The 18,467-nt window shown below is 50.9% G+C and overlaps 7 protein-coding genes across 7 annotated transcripts; 3 read left to right on the forward strand and 4 right to left on the reverse strand.

Annotated features, from left to right (window-relative positions):
* Positions 1-238: 238 nt before the first annotated feature.
* On the reverse strand, positions 239-2,145 carry KD926_008342 (MFS general substrate transporter; the record flags this gene model as incomplete). Its single annotated transcript, XM_053101056.1, has 7 exons — positions 239-439; positions 533-940; positions 1,005-1,374; positions 1,427-1,585; positions 1,636-1,760; positions 1,806-1,899; positions 1,946-2,145. 7 exons carry the CDS (start codon positions 2,143-2,145, stop codon positions 239-241), a joined length of 1,557 nt encoding a protein of 518 aa, XP_052955366.1.
* Positions 2,146-2,657: 512 nt separating this feature from the next.
* Positions 2,658-7,149, forward strand: KD926_008343 (Peptidase M20D; the record flags this gene model as incomplete). The annotated part of the gene is made up of 9 exons (XM_053101057.1): positions 2,658-2,712; positions 2,765-2,984; positions 3,295-3,427; positions 3,481-3,863; positions 3,914-4,303; positions 4,351-4,713; positions 5,356-6,288; positions 6,340-6,649; positions 6,700-7,149. The coding sequence occupies 9 exons, from the start codon at positions 2,658-2,660 to the stop codon at positions 7,147-7,149; spliced, it is 3,237 nt and encodes a 1,078-aa protein (XP_052955367.1).
* An 84-nt stretch (positions 7,150-7,233) lies between these two features.
* On the reverse strand, positions 7,234-7,841 carry KD926_008344 (DUF3237 domain-containing protein; the record flags this gene model as incomplete). The annotated part of the gene is made up of 3 exons (XM_053101058.1): positions 7,234-7,450; positions 7,504-7,584; positions 7,660-7,841. The coding sequence occupies 3 exons, from the start codon at positions 7,839-7,841 to the stop codon at positions 7,234-7,236; spliced, it is 480 nt and encodes a 159-aa protein (XP_052955368.1).
* A 680-nt stretch (positions 7,842-8,521) lies between these two features.
* KD926_008345 (peptidyl-arginine deiminase domain protein) lies at positions 8,522-11,773 on the reverse strand (the record flags this gene model as incomplete). Its single annotated transcript, XM_053101059.1, has 7 exons — positions 8,522-9,652; positions 10,049-10,494; positions 10,577-10,679; positions 10,731-11,407; positions 11,461-11,518; positions 11,572-11,592; positions 11,657-11,773. The coding sequence occupies 7 exons, from the start codon at positions 11,771-11,773 to the stop codon at positions 8,522-8,524; spliced, it is 2,553 nt and encodes an 850-aa protein (XP_052955369.1).
* A 688-nt stretch (positions 11,774-12,461) lies between these two features.
* Positions 12,462-13,946, forward strand: KD926_008346 (type III PLP-dependent enzyme; the record flags this gene model as incomplete). The annotated part of the gene is made up of 4 exons (XM_053101060.1): positions 12,462-12,627; positions 12,679-13,074; positions 13,140-13,688; positions 13,756-13,946. The coding sequence occupies 4 exons, from the start codon at positions 12,462-12,464 to the stop codon at positions 13,944-13,946; spliced, it is 1,302 nt and encodes a 433-aa protein (XP_052955370.1).
* Positions 13,947-15,202: 1,256 nt separating this feature from the next.
* KD926_008347 (uncharacterized protein) lies at positions 15,203-16,108 on the forward strand (the record flags this gene model as incomplete). Its single annotated transcript, XM_053101062.1, has 1 exon — positions 15,203-16,108. One exon carries the CDS (start codon positions 15,203-15,205, stop codon positions 16,106-16,108), a length of 906 nt encoding a protein of 301 aa, XP_052955371.1.
* Positions 16,109-16,793: 685 nt separating this feature from the next.
* KD926_008348 (formyltetrahydrofolate deformylase) lies at positions 16,794-17,645 on the reverse strand (the record flags this gene model as incomplete). Its single annotated transcript, XM_053101063.1, has 1 exon — positions 16,794-17,645. The coding sequence occupies one exon, from the start codon at positions 17,643-17,645 to the stop codon at positions 16,794-16,796; it is 852 nt and encodes a 283-aa protein (XP_052955372.1).
* Between the last annotated feature and the right edge of the window lie 822 nt (positions 17,646-18,467).

Here is an 18,467-nt window from a genome sequence, read left to right on the forward strand (position 1 = left end):
TTCTAGCGTTCTAGATATATACAGTTTGATAGAAATGGAAGGATAGTTATATAAGTTACCTGTTCTTCTATCTTTTGACAAGACATCAACTACCCATTTCCTGCGACCAATAAGCGAGCAAGGTATACAAATTGCCCTCGTAGATCAATATATAACCCCGTTTCAATTACACATACAACAGATACTTGATTCAGAAAGAATAGCATGATTAAATTAAATCTATTATCTAACACACGACCTATATAAGATACCTAAAACTCTCAATCTCTGTATCCGTTTTATTCGACAACCCCTGCGCCAGCTCCTCACTCTCACTCAGTTCGGTCGGAGGACCGTACGTGGCATCTCGTCTCCGGTTCTCAAAAATATAATAAACCAGCAAGCAGATGAGGAAAAACGTGCCCAGCGCAAGGCCCGAAATAGCGGCTTTCATGCCCGTCTGTATATTTCACTCGCGTCAGTCATTTATGCTTTGTTTCCAAGTGAAGCCCATCCATGAATTGGAGGGTGTGAAACGGGGAGGGAAACGTACCGGATAATGGGGTTCCTCGCTCTCCACGAAGAACTGAGGGCCGACGATATTGCCCACACAGTAGGCCACGAAAAGCAAGGCACTCGTTGTGCTTCGTTTCGTGAATCCAGCGACATTCGAACTGATGATACTCAAGGAGAGTGGGATGTTGACGGCAAAGACAGCACCCAGGGAGAGGCCTGTTAAGCGACCCTTCTGATTATCATCGTCCAGCTTCCACACAAGGATCATGCCGATCATCGAGACGGTCGTGTTGAGCATCATCATGAGGATTCGGGTATTCGGGACGAAGGTTGCGAAGGTGGCGGTAAAGGTCAGAAAGACGACTTGGGCGGCTCCGAGGGGCATTTGCATCAGCAGTGATCTTATTTGGGAGAAACCGAAGCCGTTGATAATGATTGAGGAGAACTGTGTTAGTAATGAGTTAGTTAGTTAAAAGCAGGATAGAGCGAGGCGGTTAAGGGAAGCTTACGCTGGTGATGCCGCCATTGGACAAGTTCACGCAGAATGTATAGAGAACCAAGATCCAAGTCTGGGGGTCTCGAATAGCCAACCATGCCTGACTCCATTTAAATGATCCTGCGTCCATGACGCCTGTTTTGTTCTTGAGGGTACGTTGCAATGCGATGGCGCGCTCGGTTTTTGTCAGGAAAATCGCATTCTTAGGCGAGTCCGGGAGAAAGACGACCAGGAAGAACGAGATTCCCGCGGTGATAGCACCGAGGAAGAGGAAGAGGAGTTGCCAGCTGGCGATAGTGTGAATTTCGATGTTGCCGATTCCGTAGGCGACGACGCCACCAATGACTGTCGAAATGCAGTTTCCGAGAAACCAAGCGGATTGTCTGTTGGATTCATTAGGGTGAGCAATAGATGATAGATTAAGTGAAAGCCTACCGTAATGGCTGTTCTTCTCGCTTGTAGAACATTCCAGTGATAAGGGAGAAGCCAGGAGCTATCGCAGCCTCGCCTACTCCCAGGAAAAACCGGGCAGCCATCAGGCCTGCGAAGTTCTTCGCTGCGGCGTGACAGAGCAGAAAACCGCCCCATAGAAACCTATTCGCGATTAGCCACTGCGTGTATTGAGTTTGTGGTGAAATACGAACACCGAGACACTCAGGTATTTTCCGATCGGTAGGCGCACGATCAGATAAGAACTAGGCCAACTCCACGCGAAATATCCAAAATAGAAGATGGCAGAGGTCCAGGTATATTCGGTGCCTTTCATGTTCTACTTTGATCAGTATGCTAAACAAAAGCAGTGCATTTGACCTACCAGATCCTCGCGCAGATTGAATAAAGTGGCTTGGCTCAGAGCCAACTTGTCCATGTACTGCATCATATAGCAGACTCCCATCAGTGGGATCAATCTACCTTGTCAGTATCATTGAGGTAGGAGACTGTGGCTCAACATACATCATATCTAGCTTCCATAGAACTTTTCTTTCTTGTTCTGGCGTCGCATCAACCTCGAGCATATGGCCAATATCGACATCTCGCACGATAGATGGTTCGCGTTGGAGTTTGAGATCATTGACCTCACGTATCTCCCCGGGAGCGCTGTTGCCGTTGCTGGGCTGCTTTTCCATGACGGATGGCTTCCAGAAGGTCTTCATACTTGGTGAGAAGAGAAAATCCAAGGCTAGATCAGGGCGTCTTCCTCATTTTATCCAGAGGCGAGCTGAAACAGCGAGACGGAAAATACCTGACTCAACACAATCCTGCACACCGGAGAGCGCATAGCTACTTCCGCACCTCCAGGGACGCAGATCAAACTCTGTCGAGGATTCGTTGCCTCCACCAGCCAAGATCGTACACGATTCAAGCCAAGCTCTTGTCGTAGTCGCCCCTGGATGAAGCTGCAGCAAAGATAGCACCCACACCGCGGAATTGGCTTGTGGTCCGCGCCGCAAGTTCCGTGGGTCGTGGGCTCCATCGAAGATTCTGGGCCAATGAAACCCACTCGTAGAAGGTCGGCTAGAAGACAAGGCATTGGCATTTGGCGCTAATTCTCTCTCCCCTGGGGCCCTTGGTGCCACCGATCGCACGGGCAGTGGCCGAGTAGCGCTCGTCGGCAGATTCGCCAATTACCACGCCCTGCTCGGCAAAAGAACCAACCTTAACCCGAATGATTATCACAACTCCTACTAAGCTTGTCACTTTCAGCTGGTGGGAATGGGAAGGTAAACAATCGAAAGTGCCGAATCTTGGAACCACTCTCTCTATTCCCCACAGATCCGATCGTGCGGAGAAGCAGTTCCTACAGCACCTGGCCGCCGGAGGCCCTGCGTGAACTTGGGTCTATTCGGCGACTGCTGCCACTGCTATTGCTAGCGATACCCACTCGCCTCTCCAGTTCTGGGCCTAGGGATTCTACTGCTTCTGGTATCTACCGATATCTGTGGCGTTGGCGCCCGCAGAGTGATTCGTCTGATGTCACCAACCACTCTGATATGTATTGTGGTGGCGTTGCGCGTCGCATTTCCCCTCCTCTACAGATAAGAAAATGATATCACGGCCCCCATGAGGAATGCGGGGTGCAGCAGATGGAGCCGACGTGCATTTGACAGATTGAGGGGGAAGATAGCTAGATAGGCGAGGTATCCTATCAGCAATCCGTATTAGCGATGATGTGCTCGCTATCTTGCCGAGCACGTTATATGACACGATGCCGCTGATAGGGAACGGGGCAGTGCCGAGCACGCTGACGCTATATCTTCGTAGCCAGTGTCGATAATCTCCACGGAAAACTTCCCAATCACCAGTTTCAATCCCCGTGTCCATTTCCAGACAGTCATGGCCTTCCCGCAAGATCAACCGAGTATCGATGAGGTCAAGGTCTCGGTGGATGCAGCGTTGGACACGTTGCAGTCCTCTCTGCGAAGCCTCAATCATCAAGTAATGTTGTCAATCCCGTCATTCTACGGAAAATCCATTGACAGGTTGGCCAGATATGGTCAAACCCGGAAACGGGGTATCAGGAACACAAGGCCCACGATACTATCTGCGACTTTCTCGAGAAGCAAGGGCTCACCGTCACTCGTCATGCTTACGGCCTCGACACCTCGTTTGAAGCCATCAGCGGCTCTGGAGGCCGTCTAATCAACTTCAACGCTGAATACGATGCCCTGCCCGATATCGGCCATGCTTGTGGCCATAACCTGATCACGACAAGTAGCGTGTCAGCTTTTTTGGCTCTTTCTGCTATTCTGAAACAATATGGCATTCCTGGTCGGACCCAGCTCCTGGGAACTCCTGCCGAAGAGAATGGCGGTGGAAAGGCTAAACTTATCGAGAATGGTGCTTATAAGGGGGTTGATATCTCACTGATGGCGTTCGTTGCTTCCTCCCGTGGTGTAAACAACTTAAACTAACTTCATCTAGCCACGCAGGTCCAAAGAAACTCTTCCCTGGGGTGCGGGAGGAAGGCGTTGGTGGCGTCTTGATGAACGCCAGGAAGGAAATCCACTGCGAGTTCACAGGACGAAGTGCCCATGCAGGAGGTAACCCATGGGAGGGTATAAATGCACTCGATGCCTTGGTGACCTCGTATAACAACGTTGCCGTCCTGCGCCAGCAACTCAAGCCTGATGAGCGCGTACATTGTGCCTTCCTCGATACTCCTAAAGTCGCCAACGTGATCCCCTCGTATACCAAGGCATACTGGCAGGTCCGCAGCCCGACGTTAAAAGGGCTGAACAGGCTGATGGTCAAAGTCCGGAACTGTATAGAAGCCGGGGCATTGGCAACGGGATGTGAGGTCAACATCGTTGAGTGTGTTGCCCCAACGATTTCATCATGAACAGTTCTGACCTCGATAGGGACCAATTATACACTGACATAAAGATCAACGATACGCTATGTGATCGATATCAGTCCCATATGGCACGTTACTCTCGCAGTGTACTCAAACGCCATGATAAGGTTATGACTGGCTCTTCAGACATCGGTGCGTTGTATCTCATCATCTCGGCGAGAGATGGAAAGCTAACGGCACCAGGCAATGTCAGCTACGTACTCCCCACCTTACATACCATGTTTGGGATCCCTGCCCCCGACGGATCGTTTCCTCATCACCCGACCTTTGCCTCTGCGGCTGGCACCGACGATGCCCACGAAGAAGCAGTTGTGGTTGGAAAGTCGCTGGCTTTGATCGGGTGGGAGATGGTGACGAACAACACCTTGTATGAAACGACGAAGACGCAGTGGGAGAAGAGTATTCGAGAATGAGATGGATACAATGCATTGAATCTGTCTAAAGTAAATATCCCTGCCGATGATGACATGGTAGGGTACTATGGTCTAGAATTGGACGCATTGAGGGAACGCGGACAAGCAAATAGCCGTAACCTGGATCATCGACCATAGATGAAGATGGGGAGACCCAAGGATCGACAGGAACCAGTGGATAGGATTAGGGGGAAATAGAAGAAAAGAGGACGAAAGGAAAGCAGGAGGAAAGAAGAAAAGAAAAAAGAATTGCCTCTCCCAAACGGGCGATCTCAACGAGCTGAGTCAGCCTTATCGCTTATCGGCAGTTTGTCTTTTTTTGCTTCCCGAACTTCTTCTCTTCTTCCCTTCGCTTCCTCCTCGCTTTGCTCGGCTTCATTATTCTCACACTTCACTCCCTCCCAATATCCTATCTCCCTCTCACTGATGCCTTCGGGCTGATCGGTTTTCTTTGAGCGGGCAATTCAATCCATGTCGGGTCGAAACGCCCCTCGCTCCAAAAATGGTACATTTGACGTTTCTCCAGGGTTTCTCCGCAGTTTCTCCCCGCGGAGTACACCGATCGCCAGTGACTAACATGACATGACAGGTTGCAGCACTTGCCGCCGTCGAAAGGTGAAATGTGGTGAGGAGCGTCCAACATGCCAGCGCTGTTTCAATCTGCGATTGAATTGCGAATGGGGAGTTCCTGTAAAGCGCGGCAAGCCTGCCTCCGTCCGCCATCTCCAGCCGGCTGAGCCTCGGTGGTCGGGAAATGATATAGTCTCCGTCAATTCTGCGACTGCGACGCACGGGATTCTGAATCCGCAGTACGCAAGCACCCTGGCAGCGATATGGCAGCATCCCGGCACTATCACAGACTTCACCCCGATCCTTCCGGAGACGCTTTCCACAGCGGGCTGGCCCTGCTTTCCTCCCCTCACGCCAGTTTCTCCTCTATACCCATCGCTCTCGGAACCAGACCTTGCCTGTTCGAACTCGTTGATTCTCTCCGACCATGACAAAAAATACTTTCAGTATTTCCCATCCTCCTCGGTGGTGTTCTACTATATGAAGTCCTGGCAGTGGAGCAGCTTCAATTATCTGTACCAGGGGCCGGCTGCGACGAATAAGGTCATCATGCGCATGATACTAGCTCTCTCAGCCAGCGATATGCATCGCAACGGGCTCATAGTTCGATCTCCGGGGCGTCCGACGGCAGAAGATCACGGTCGCTACCATTACGGACTGGCTGTCAAGGAATTCCGCCAATTACTAGAAACCCCCACCAAACTTCAAGTGACACCGACGGAGCTAGAGATTATTTTCGCCACCATGTTTTTAATGATCACATACGAATGGCAGTTTGGTCACTGTGTACACCATCTTCAATTGCATTTGCAAGGTGTGCGATCCTTATTGGAATCCCATCCGGAAGTGTTCCACATCAAGGACGTGAACAATGTGCTTCTATCCATTGACTCGGAACAGTCGGATGAATCGGTGTCCCGCGTCTCATTCATCCCGGAACAACTGCTGCTTTGGATACTGTAAGTCCTATCTCTCTGATGGGTGTCACGGTTGGTCTAACAAATTTCCAGCTACATCGATGTGAGCTGCCGTCCTCAAGGAACCACGGAATCGCTGTATGAGTATGTTTTACGGTCGGGTATTCCGGCTCTTCATCCGGATCGGTTGTATCGCTGCGCTCGTCTTTGGGGACGCTGTTTCTATGGAAAGCAATATCCTGATCAACAAGTGTCGGACGATATGGAGAATTATCGTGGCTTGGAATTGATTCATATCGCCATGACGCTGCGGTACAAAACGTGGCAGGTGCTTGTTGATGATCCCAGTCGCAGTGGCTTTGAGGGTGAATCTTTGTTCAATGAAATGATGTCAATTCACGATGTAAGCCATTGTGTGCCTTTATGCCGCGACCGGACTCGCTAACAACTCAGCAATACTCTGACCTTTTTATAACGGCTAAATTTGCTGGCCCAACCTCGATGCGCCGTACCCTCAACACGATTAATATGGCCGTCAGTACCTTCTACGCTCAGATTCTTTTCCATCGCCGCCTTCTCCGCCCTCCCGGTCCCCCCGCCACCATCCATCGTCATGCCGTCACCAACATCCTTGAAATCACTCGCAAGCAATACACCTCCGAGCCGCGACTCCTTCGCCGACTACACTGGCCCCTGTTGATGGCGGTCATCGAGACCGAAGACCCGATTCAACGAGACTGGATGTGTCAACGACTATCCGAACTTCGACAATACCACTCGGAATTCCGCTGGGCCCACGACTTAGCTGACGAGGTTCTTGCTCGACAGGACACCAGCCAAGGAGAATACGTCGATTTGGCAGAATTGCTGCGCAATCAGGACAGTTTCCTACAAAAGCTTTAGATCATGCGTTACGTATATAGATAATACCCTCAACATTCTCTTCATACTTTTCAAGAGATGCTCGAGGACACTCGAGAATCCAATCTACGCCGTATTCTCCAGGAAATATGCATCATAGGCAACCTCGCCCTTCGCTCTAGTCGCGCGGCCCACGATGACCCGATTGTTCAACCATTTATACTTGTCATGGCCCGTCTCGATCTTGACATGCAGATGGAACCAATACTGCGATGGATCAACCGGTCCACCTTCCATCAGGGCCTGCAGGACCTCTGGGGGACCGGCTCTGGTTCCTTCCGTCCTATGGATGGTCAACCCTCTCTATGAAAGGAGATGAGATCAGGTAGAACGAACCTGATATACAAAAACGCCCCATCATCAGTCTTGATGACGTAGTTTGTGTTCACGTGCGTTGTCTGGTCGGTCTCGACGAGCCTGTCACATACGCCTTAGTCCTTCGGCTTCTCATTCTGAGACATGAAGAAAACAAGACGAGATAAATGCACTAACATGAAATCTGCACCCCCTGGAATCACTTCTCCATTCAGAGACTTCCCACGGACCGTCCCGGATTCAATCGGAACGCAGCGGCGACGACCGTAGGGCCCCGTGCCGATTTCCATGGGCGGTGATACGGCGCATCGGAGAGTGAAGAGGTGCGTGAGAGCTGGAGGAGGAGAAATCGGGTCCATCGTGAACAATAGCCAGGGGTGATGGTTTGAGTAAGATGGCGTGGTGAAGATGAACGCTATATGAGGGACTCAGTATGGAGTATGGAGGGGTAAGAATTTATACACATTCGTCGGAGTTCCAATGGGAGGATGATGACGGGGCGGTTCCACTTGGTGTAGTGGGGGTCAATGGAGGGGAAATTTCTCTCTTCCCTATGACAGAATTATTCTTAGTAGGTGGATTTATAGCCTACGGAGAATGCTGCTGCTGAAGACTGTTTTATCTTCGGCTTTTCGAGTCAGGCGACGACCGATGACATCATTCAATAGCCTCGCTGCCTGAGGTGCAACTGCCAAGCATTTCCCTCTTCTTTCTTCTTTCTTCCTTTCTACACCTTCCCATCATCCAAACTTGTCGAAATCCATCATTTCAATCATCATCATGAGCAACTCACGGTTGTACATTAATTTTGTGTGATGGTAGGACGGTGCGACTATATGTTTTTCTAAGTGTTGAATTGTTTCGCAGAACAAGGCAATTAGACTGATTGATCACATAATTTATTTGAACAACGCCTGCTCCTCGGGTCCTCATAAAATCTATACACGTCGAAATACCATGCTCTAGACTTTTAAAGGCGAATCGCCTTGGTTAATATGGTCTAATATGCGAGCGTTCTGGAAGCCTGCCAGCAAGAAGACTAAGCCAAGGGAGTAGGCACCTGCTGGGTAACGCAGTGGATGACACCGCCGCTGAGTGGAATGGCGTTGAGGTGGACTTGTCTCACTTCCCTCTCTGGCATCAACGCCTGGAGCGTCTCTTTCGCTTTTTGGTCCCATCCCTCCGCGCCAAACTTGGGCATGATGAGTCCCCCGTTGCAGAAATAGAAGTTGACATACCCCGACACAAACTCGTCGTCTCCTGCACACGGCAAGGCGCTTATTGGTGGCTCTTCCACCGCGTGGATTTCTAGCTTCCGGCCCTTTGCATCTGTCTGGCTCTGCAAGGCCTCCAGCACCTCGTTTGACAGATCTAGCCAGTCCTGGTCCGAGTCAGGATGATGTCGCGACCAGACAACAACCCCCGGCCGCAGGAACCGCACTTCGGCATCGAGATGCGAATCCGTGATGTCGAGGTTCTTGCGCCCGGGGACCCAGATTATCTTCTCGACACCGAGCACGCGACGGAGCTCGGCCTCGATGTCGTCGCGCGATAGACCGGGATTCCGCTCCTCGCAGACCATGCAGCTCTCCGCAACGATGAGCGTGCCTTCTCCATCGACCACCAGGGCGCCGCCCTCGGCACGAATGCGTGACACAACTGCCTGCACTGGGGACGGCGAATTGTCTGCGGCAATGACATTGCGCGCAAAGTCGGTGTTCTCGCGCAAAATTTCTGCAGTCATGGCCGGTGTCCCGTATCGATACTCATCGACACCGGCCCAGCCGTTTTTGTTGCCCCATTCGTTGAATTCAAAGCTGATAGCCAGCCTTTGTTTCGGGTCTAACTGGCCAGTCGCGTCGCGCACGTACACGGGCCCCGTATCGCGGACCCAGCAATGGTTGATTGGCACGGGGACAATGGTGACCTGCGAGGGATCGCGCAATTTACGATTAACCAGTGCTTGGGCAGCAGGTACATCTTCCGGTCGCGCGTGCAAACGCACTAGCTCAAAGTCGGCGATGGCTGCGGCCAGGTCCACGATCTCATTACAAAGAGGTTCGTAAAGAGATTCGACCGACGACGCTTTTGATGGGAAGCCTAGGATGGTCGCCACATGGGGCTCCCATTCGGCCGGGAAAGTAAAACGACCAGAATCAAGGGGGGTCATCTCGGGGAATCAGTTAAGCAAGGCAGCGGGACAAAGACAAATGAGGGAAATGTCAATGGCAATGGATCATCTTTTTACAGCGACAAGGGCAGGCTATTTATCATGTGAATCAATTGTGCCTGGATATTGAGAAGGTAAATCTCCGCCAAACTGTTGCGTGGGCAGAGCTTGACCACAGCGCGCCCTTGCATCGATACTGAAACCGCTCCAGTCAGCTGGATCTGAACACGAGTCAATCAAGGCGAAGTCAACGCCGTTTTCAAGACATCGAAAACCAATTGCACCAAAACCGCCTTGGACCTGCGAATTCTCTGTAAAATTGGGTTTGTGGAAATTACCTAATGGATTCCAACTTGCACTCTAACTCTCGTTAGTCTGATCACCGCCAGACTGTACCTCCCCTTGCGGTGTCTGTCCGGTGAAGCTTATGTGGCTGAGGCAGAACATAGGCAGGATCGTCACTCCAGCCAATGCCCCTAATGTCCACGCCATTGGTTTCCACCCATACCGACTTAGCATTTTCTCCCCAATGATAGGCCCGACCGAGAGGCCGGCATAGTTGGCCATTGTCTGCACGGCAAATGCCTGTGAGACCGCCCCTTGCGGGCCGAAGACGCCCGGACTGCGCTGCTCTATTTCTTCCAGCACGATCTGCGACTCCACATACAGGGCTGGCTGGGCCACCGAGGGAGCGAGGCCACACAACGCCATAAGCGCGGCGAGTAGAACCTTGTGTGACATACTATCTTGGGTAACGAATTGCAGGCACACCAGTGGCGGGGTATACATTGCGAACCCCAGAACTGCCATAATGCGAACGCCGAAACGGTCGCACAGTCGTCCTGAAGGGGACATTAGCTCCGCAATCAAAAGACGCCCAGAATGTTCGATGCAAGCACCCCGCGTAATCGGAATTGGACCTACCAAACCAAGGCTCCAATAGTGCCGGCCCTGCCATGGCGAGGAAGAGTAATCCTGCTGCAAAGGCATCCCATCCAAACAATTGCTCCACATAGGTAGGCAGAGTCTTGAGGCATTGTGAGCTGGAGAAAAAAAAACATCAGAGAGCTGGGTGAACAGTACACACCGCGTCGAAAGCACCGATTATCAGTCCATCCATAGCGAGGGCCCAGAGTGTGATGACCACTCGTGGCTGCTTCAACAATTTCAGACCTGAAAAAGACACAGCATTTGCTTCTGGGGGATTCGGTTCGGCATTTGCACTGTTCGCCATAACGGAAGTTTTACTATAGCTTTCCTCGGTCCCAACAGCAATAGCTCCTTCGACCATTTGGCTGGAATTTTGGTCCTCGCCTTTTTGCTCCCGCACCGCTAAGCGCATCACCGCGTCCACGATGACAATCGCAAACCCTAGGATACAGACCGCATAATACCCCCCAGCACGATTCACTATGCCACCCAACGGAGGTCCTGCCATGAGTCCAACCATTTGGCCGGTACCCACGTACCCCAAGGCTTCTCCCAAACGATCGGTGCCCATTCCATCTCGCAGCAGCGCAAGACCTGCAACATCTACCATAGCGGATGCGAGACCTTGTAGTATTCTCCCCACGATATACATCGTAGTGGACCGCGCTGCGGTAAAGAAAGCCATGGCGGCGGCGAGCAAAAGCAAGCCTACCAGAAACGGGATTTTGCGACCAATCGATGAGTCCACCCAAAATCCAAAGATCGGGCAGGCCACAAAGGCCGTGGCAGTCTCACAGATCAATAGGATACTTGTCCAAAATGCCTCTGCAAGTAATGTCAGCGAGCATCTGGACATGACCTTGGTTGCAGTGACATACGCTGATCCGGTGACACACCTGCTCGTGCGACCAGCGCCGAGGGCATGATGGGGACAATCTGATACCATTCAGCTGTGGAAGGGACGTTCTCACAAGAGAATTGCAGCATACCATGCCATACAAAAACAGGGTCTAGATTTCAACCCGTTTTGCGTCAGCACCAAGCAAACCATAAAGAGACGAGACTCCGCCATACCGTTAGATACGCAGTTGAGATCACAGCAACGATGAACCAGCGAGATGACCGCAGGGACGAGAGCCATGGCGATCCTGAGGGTCTCAAATTTGAGAGCTTTTTCAAACTAGAAATCATAATGCGCTCGCAATGTTGGGGAACAATAATATGAGGGATGGACAGATCAGAAAGGCAAAGATAAAACCTCTCATTCCATCCCCCCCAGATGTAATGGGTTCGATCATCTCGAATGTATGAGACATTACGGTGTGCAGTCTAGGCCCCTGCCCCCGCCCTCGGAAGGGGTTTCGCATTTACGCTTCTGCTGGAATGCGTGCTGCGGCTGCTGGTATGGTTTGCCCGGTCTTAGCTATGCTTTAGTACCTTTAGTGGCTGACTAGCCTTGCCGATCACTCTCCTTGCATGAATCAGACGCCGATCAGCCCAGAAATGCAATACGAGTTACGCAACTTGCGAGTCCCAAGATGTCATCCAGTCAGAATGAAGAGCCCCCCCATTCATCGGCCAATAAGCCACTAATGCCGCAGGGCATGGCGTGGTGATAAATGAGCCCCAGCTGAAACGGATACGCGCTCGCCATCTCCACTGGCCTCAAGTGACCGAGAAAATTCACGCAGCGTATTGCATACGAATCTGGGTTCGGTTCAACCACATCCGGGTTATGCAGAGGGCGAGCTGATTTGTTATTGCTTTTTCTGTCGGTCCATTTCTGATGTCTAATATGTAATATATAACGCGATATAAAGTAAGCTTTAAGATCGCCTCTGCCCAAGGTAAGCAACAACTGAATTCAAACAAACACAATATGGATCATCTAGTTGACTTAGCTATTCGCAAAAGAATCTCTGCCCTTGGCAGACCCGGTCGATCTATTGCCGATGAGGAGCCTTTTTTCGTGGCAGACCTAGGCCAGGTCGCCCGCCAGCATCGCCGATGGAAGTCGGCTCTTCCTAATGTTCAACCTTTCTATGGTAAGCGCCAGTCTCAGTCTGTTTCTTTTGTGCCCTTCTGATCGTGCCTAGCGGTGAAATGCAACCCCGACCCAACCCTTCTCAAGCTGCTTTCCGAATTGGGGACCGGCTTCGACTGCGCCTCCATCGAAGAACTCCGGGGCGTACTTAGCCTAGGCGTGGACCCTTCGCGCATCGTATTTGCCAATCCTTGCAAGACGGCGTCTTCTCTGGTTTTCGCTCGGCGAGTGGGCGTGATGCATACCACCTTCGATAATCTCGATGAATTAGACACAATAAAAGCGTATCATCCAGATGCGCTCCTCGTTCTCCGAATTTACGCCAGCGACGATGACGCACTTATCAGCTTTGGGGAGAAATTCGGGGCTTCTATGGAGTCCACAGGTCCGTTATTACTTCGAGCGAGGGAACTAAACCTGAACGTTACAGGAATTAGCTTCCATGTCGGTACGTTCTCGTCCTCTTCCCCCTTTATCCCAAACTCTCCCGAGCGGTTAGTAACGATCGCACAGGATCTGGCGCGTTCAACGCCTCTGCATTCGTTCAAGCAATCAAGAACGCAAAAGCCGTCTTCCGTCAAGCTGCCAATCTTGGATTCCAAATGACCCTGCTCGATATCGGAGGCGGCTTCCAAGATAGCAACTTCGAGCGACTCGCATCCTCTGTGCACGAGGCCCTCGGCGAAGAAATCCCCTCTCACATCCGCGTCATCGCTGAGCCAGGTCGCTACTATGCGTGCAGTGCATACACACTTGCCTGTCAGGTGATCTCGCGACGTCGGCAGATCGGCGATCCCCGAAAAACCGGTTCCGATATGCTTTACCAGAATGACGGCGTTTACGGCTGCTTTATGAATGTACTAGTGGAAAAAGAGATAATGTGTCCGACTCTGATCACGTCGTATGCTCATTCACAAGTCGAGAATGTAAAGCGACAGCAGGGAGAACATCGATACTCCATCTGGGGCCCGACATGCGATAGCACAGACTGCGTGGTAAGGGATGCAGCGTTGGAGTCGGAGGTTAAAGTCGGTGACTGGCTGAAATATAAGAATATGGGTGGTAAGTTTTCTTTCCAAGGCCGTTCTCTTTGATACCAAAATCCGAGCCCAATCACTGATAAATACAGCATACACCACCTCAACAACAACCAAATTCAACGGATTCTCGAACGACCGTGCCGTGGTTTACATTGACAGCGAATCCGAGAATGGCGCAATGAAGACGGGTATCCCGTGGTACCTTTATATCTATCAGCAGACTGAAATGACCAAGGTTGCAGCGCCGCTGAAACAAGGGCTGTATCAGGCAAGTTGTTGACAGGGGTGTTCTCGCGGTATTTGGCTTTCAGTCTTTTGTTTTCGGGCACTATTGGACTAGGTTGCAATTTATGGAGTATCACTGTAGCTTAGGACCTATTAATTATGATATCTGTGGTTATAGACTGCTTTGCTTGAGGAGACGCAGTAAAGACACGGCGATTTCACTTCGACCACTGCTGCTGCTGCCCGAGGTTGCCTGAGACTAGCCAAATCAAGAATTTTATTAGTGACATTCCATTCGTAGGTCCGTGGCAATAATCTATCCTTTCTATATACCCCCACCTCTGGAGCGATTGATAACATCTCAGCCCTAAAGACGTTACTTATCCTGATATGGTTATTTAGATGCATGAGCTTTCATTCTGGGCTAGTAGACACTGTGCTCGTGGAGCCGACAGCCCTATCGGTGATCGACATGGGGAGTTGCATTTGCCAAGTCTGGAGGAATGGAGAGGCGAGATAAACGTTCACTGTCACCGACAGATCGATTGACGATTGTTCAATTATTTATTGTGTGCATTAGGTCAGTTTCTTGATTTGGGCTTCTTATAAGAAAATCTCCTAACCTGCTGACTTGATATATACATACTTTTCTTCAATTGAAGAGCGCTAAGTATATCAAGAATATTGGTACATACACGGAGTACGAATTCGGAGATTTATCTTTCTAATTTATCTTAGACAATAATTTAGACATATCCTTCCGGGCTACAGCGGGATTTTTCCAAAATTTCTTTGTCTTTCGTAGATATGTTAGGGCTTTGTGGCCATGTTTTTAGGCTCACAATGGCCTTTGTGCCTGTTTTGGGGCTCTTTCTCATTATTGGACTTACCGATGGGATTGATTTGTGCATACAAAATCCATAATCATAATTTATAGTGTATTTCAGCTGAGATTGATTCTGCATGTCCCTATGTAGGTCTTAAGCGTGCTTGATTTTTGACTCTGTTGACACATTCCTCATAGATTGTTCTCTTTGTAGGGATTCATGTACTATATCACTTCAATGAGATGACTGATACACTCAGACTGTGTCGTCCACATACGATGTTGATTAGGAACATCCCATTCCAGAGGTGTAGCTGTCGGACATAACACAAAGTTATACAAAGAGAATTTCTTGATGAACAAGAACTGCAACGTCTTTGTTACCAAGTGCATACATATATATAGATGTATCTATCTCTATCCCTCCAGGATATCACCCTCCTCAACCCCCTCCACAAAACTCCCAAACCGCAAAGACCTTCAAAATGAACGGTCTAGTCTTCAACCGAGGCCTCACCCCAAAAGCCGTGGTCCCCATCATCTGCGAAGTGCTCGACAACAGCCTCATCCCTAATGTCCTAGTCGGCGACGCCATGCTCGGGATCATGGGCGCGCCCATCTTCCCACGATGTCTCCAATTCATCGTGCCCGACGAGCACATCGACGCAGCGATCAAAGTGCTCGAATCAGCCGGTTTTCCACGATGCAACGACCTCAACGGATGTCGACGCTACTCGACGCATTTCCCGCTCGCCCCAGCGCACTTCCATCTCTGGGACGACGAAGATGCCGGCACGACGGACCCGGGGAAACTGTGCATCTTCCCGAAATCCGAAATGCTCTGGTCCTTCCCTAGCTTTCCCTTCTACGTGTCCGATACCGACGATCCCTATTTCATGACCATCACGGACGAAAGGCTCCCTGACCAGCCGAACGAAAAGGAGCTATTCGGTCGCTATCCCGCCGATACATATCCGGTTCGAATCCCCGTACCTATCAAGGCCTGCGAAGCAGCAATGCTCCTCTACTGTCGCGATCAAGAACTGAAGCTGAACAACGCAGCCTGGGAAGTCTGGCTGACCAAGCTAGGCCAGTACGTCTCTCAGACGGATCTGTACCAAATCGGCCGAACGATCGACAAAGACGGGAAAGAAGAATGCCCATACGCGGGGTTCTGGAACGAAGTGAAGGGGTCTCAGAACCGATACTGGCCCAAGTATCTGTGGAAACTTCGCATTAAAATCTTACAGCGGCGGGGAGAACCTATCCTGCCGGAACTTCAGTGGCCTGGACTTCCTGGGGAGGATAAGGAGAAGGAGGAACGGAAAGAGGCCGAGGCTCGACTAAGTCCTTTGAGGAAGTTCTTCGCGTTTGATCGGTGTATTATGTGATGGGTTGGAGAATCTTGCTCCGGGGAGCTGGAGAGGTGAATAATTATAATGTCAATAAAGGACTTTTTTCTTTTCTTTTTGGTTCATATTTTTAATCATTGTAAGCAGTGTATTGAAAGTAAAATATTTTATCAGACTCAGGTGTAATGTCAAGTGTACGATTGACTGGGTGGGGTTCTGAGACGATAGGACGGGCTTGTTGCGCGGTGCAAGTTCGCAGCGTATGATCTACTGGTCATTGCGAGAGGATGTAGCATCAAGGACGATTTTAAACAATTGCATAGATGGTGGGAGGTACTGACTAAATTTCTACGAATCTCTAGACAGAGTTGAAGATTGCATGCGCTTATGGACTTTTTGTCCAGTTAGGTGTTAGCTACGGAAGATTAATTGTTTCCCTCTTCTTTTCATTTTGCTCAAATGTAACGGTCCTAATGATTAATGTTTGATAGGGATATTATTGAAGGCATAAACGCCTCACAAATGAAACGATTCGCCGCAAGCAGCATAATGAATCAACGAAGAGAACTCCCATCTCTTCACAACACTCAGCTCAAATTCACCAGCAAGACTTTTGTTTGGTTCCCCAGCCCCATCAACAAGTCAGACAGACAATCTATATCGAAGCGATGATATATATATACATGTCGAGAATAAGAAAAAACAAACCAGTCTGATCCAATCTCTAATTGAAGACAACCGTCTTGTGACCGTTCAGCACGACGCGACGCTCAGTAACATACTTAACGGCGGTGGCCAGCACGTTGCTCTCGACGTTAGAGCCAGCATGAGTCAACTCCTTGGGGCTCATGGCGTGGTTGACGCGCACAACGTTCTGCTCGATGATAGGGCCCTCGTCGAGATCGCTGGTGACGAAGTGGGCCGTAGCGCCGATGATCTTGACGCCACGGTCGTAGGCCTGGTGGTAAGGCTTGGCGCCCTTGAAGGAGGGCAAGAAAGAGTGATGGATGTTGATGATGCGACCGGACATAGCCTCGCAGAGCGTCGGCGACAAGACCTGCATGTAGCGCGCCAGGACCACCAGATCAACGTTATGCGCACGGATGAGCTCCAGAATCTGAGCCTCTTGCTGGGGCTTGGTGTCGGCGGTGACGGGAAGGTGGACGAAGGGGATGTTGTAGGTAGCGGCGAGAGTGGAGAAGTCGGGGTGGTTGGAGACGATGAGAGGGATCTCAATGGCCAGCTGGCCGGTGGATTGGCGGAAGAGGAGGTCGTTAAGGCAGTGGCCGATCTTAGAGACCATGATCAGCACGCGGGGCTTCTGGGTGGCGGGCACGAGCTGGAAGTCCATGGACAGGGACTCGGCGGTGGAGGAGAAGGCGGCGCGCAGGTCCTCGACCGTCTTTCCGGGGGTCTCGGCGGCGAAGTGGACGCGCATGAAGAATCGCTTGGAGGAGGGGTCACCGAATTGCGATGAGTCGATGATGTTGAGGTTGTTCTCGACCAGGTAGGCGGTCACGGCGTGGACAATTCCCGGCCGGTCGGGGCAAGAGAGGGTGAGAATGAAGCTGGACATGATGATTGCAGATGTTGAATCCAGACCTGGATGTTGAATTGGAGCGAATTGGCTTAGTGGGGGGGGGGGGGTATGATGGAAAGGAGAAAGAGAGAGAGGCGAAAGAAAGCGAAGAATAATTTGGCGCAAAAAGCCCCGCCGAATGCGGCCCGCTGACTAATGTGGGGCTGATTGATTAGATTAGGGTATCTTATCTAGGGTTTCTGCACGGCCGTTTGTTCTGCCGTTCCGGGGGGGCATCTCCAGTCCCAGTACAATGCAGGCAGTTACTTAGTACTTACATCCTGGCAGAGGCAGATGAACTTGCCGATCCTGGACACGGAGAAAGGTCCCTGAGTCCTGGTGACACAGCAGGCCATCAGCCAACGCCATCGTCCGACTTCCCCTCATTCTTCTATTGCCTAATCCGGGCATCCGGGGCGCCACAGCAATCTATTAGATTGGGCTTATGAGAATAGCCGAATCAGCAGGGGTTCGCCCCGGTTTGCGATCGTGAACATGCAGTTACCAGGGAGTTGTACCCAAGCGAGGTCGCCACGGCATCACGTTGTCGGCATTGTCCATGCACGTGGTTCTCCCCCACCTTTCGCCACGGTGTCAGCAGCTCTGCAGAAACATTACGTGCATTTAGCCGGCCAGCTGCCTATTGCGATACGGCATGAAGAGCTGACAGTCTTGGGACACAATCTACTTCGGTTCTGGCTCATGGTAGGCACTTTCCTGCCAACGCGGGGACATGTCTCCGTGGTGAATTCGCACAGCTATCGTGACGGCATACGGACCGCGAAGCCGTTGACGGAGCTCCAGATACAAAGACCGTCA

Source organism: Aspergillus affinis, assembly GCF_023601865.1.
Source record: "Aspergillus affinis strain CMG 70 chromosome Unknown NODE_53_length_213089_cov_87_399433, whole genome shotgun sequence".
In the NCBI taxonomy this organism is placed as follows: domain Eukaryota; kingdom Fungi; phylum Ascomycota; class Eurotiomycetes; order Eurotiales; family Aspergillaceae; genus Aspergillus; species Aspergillus affinis.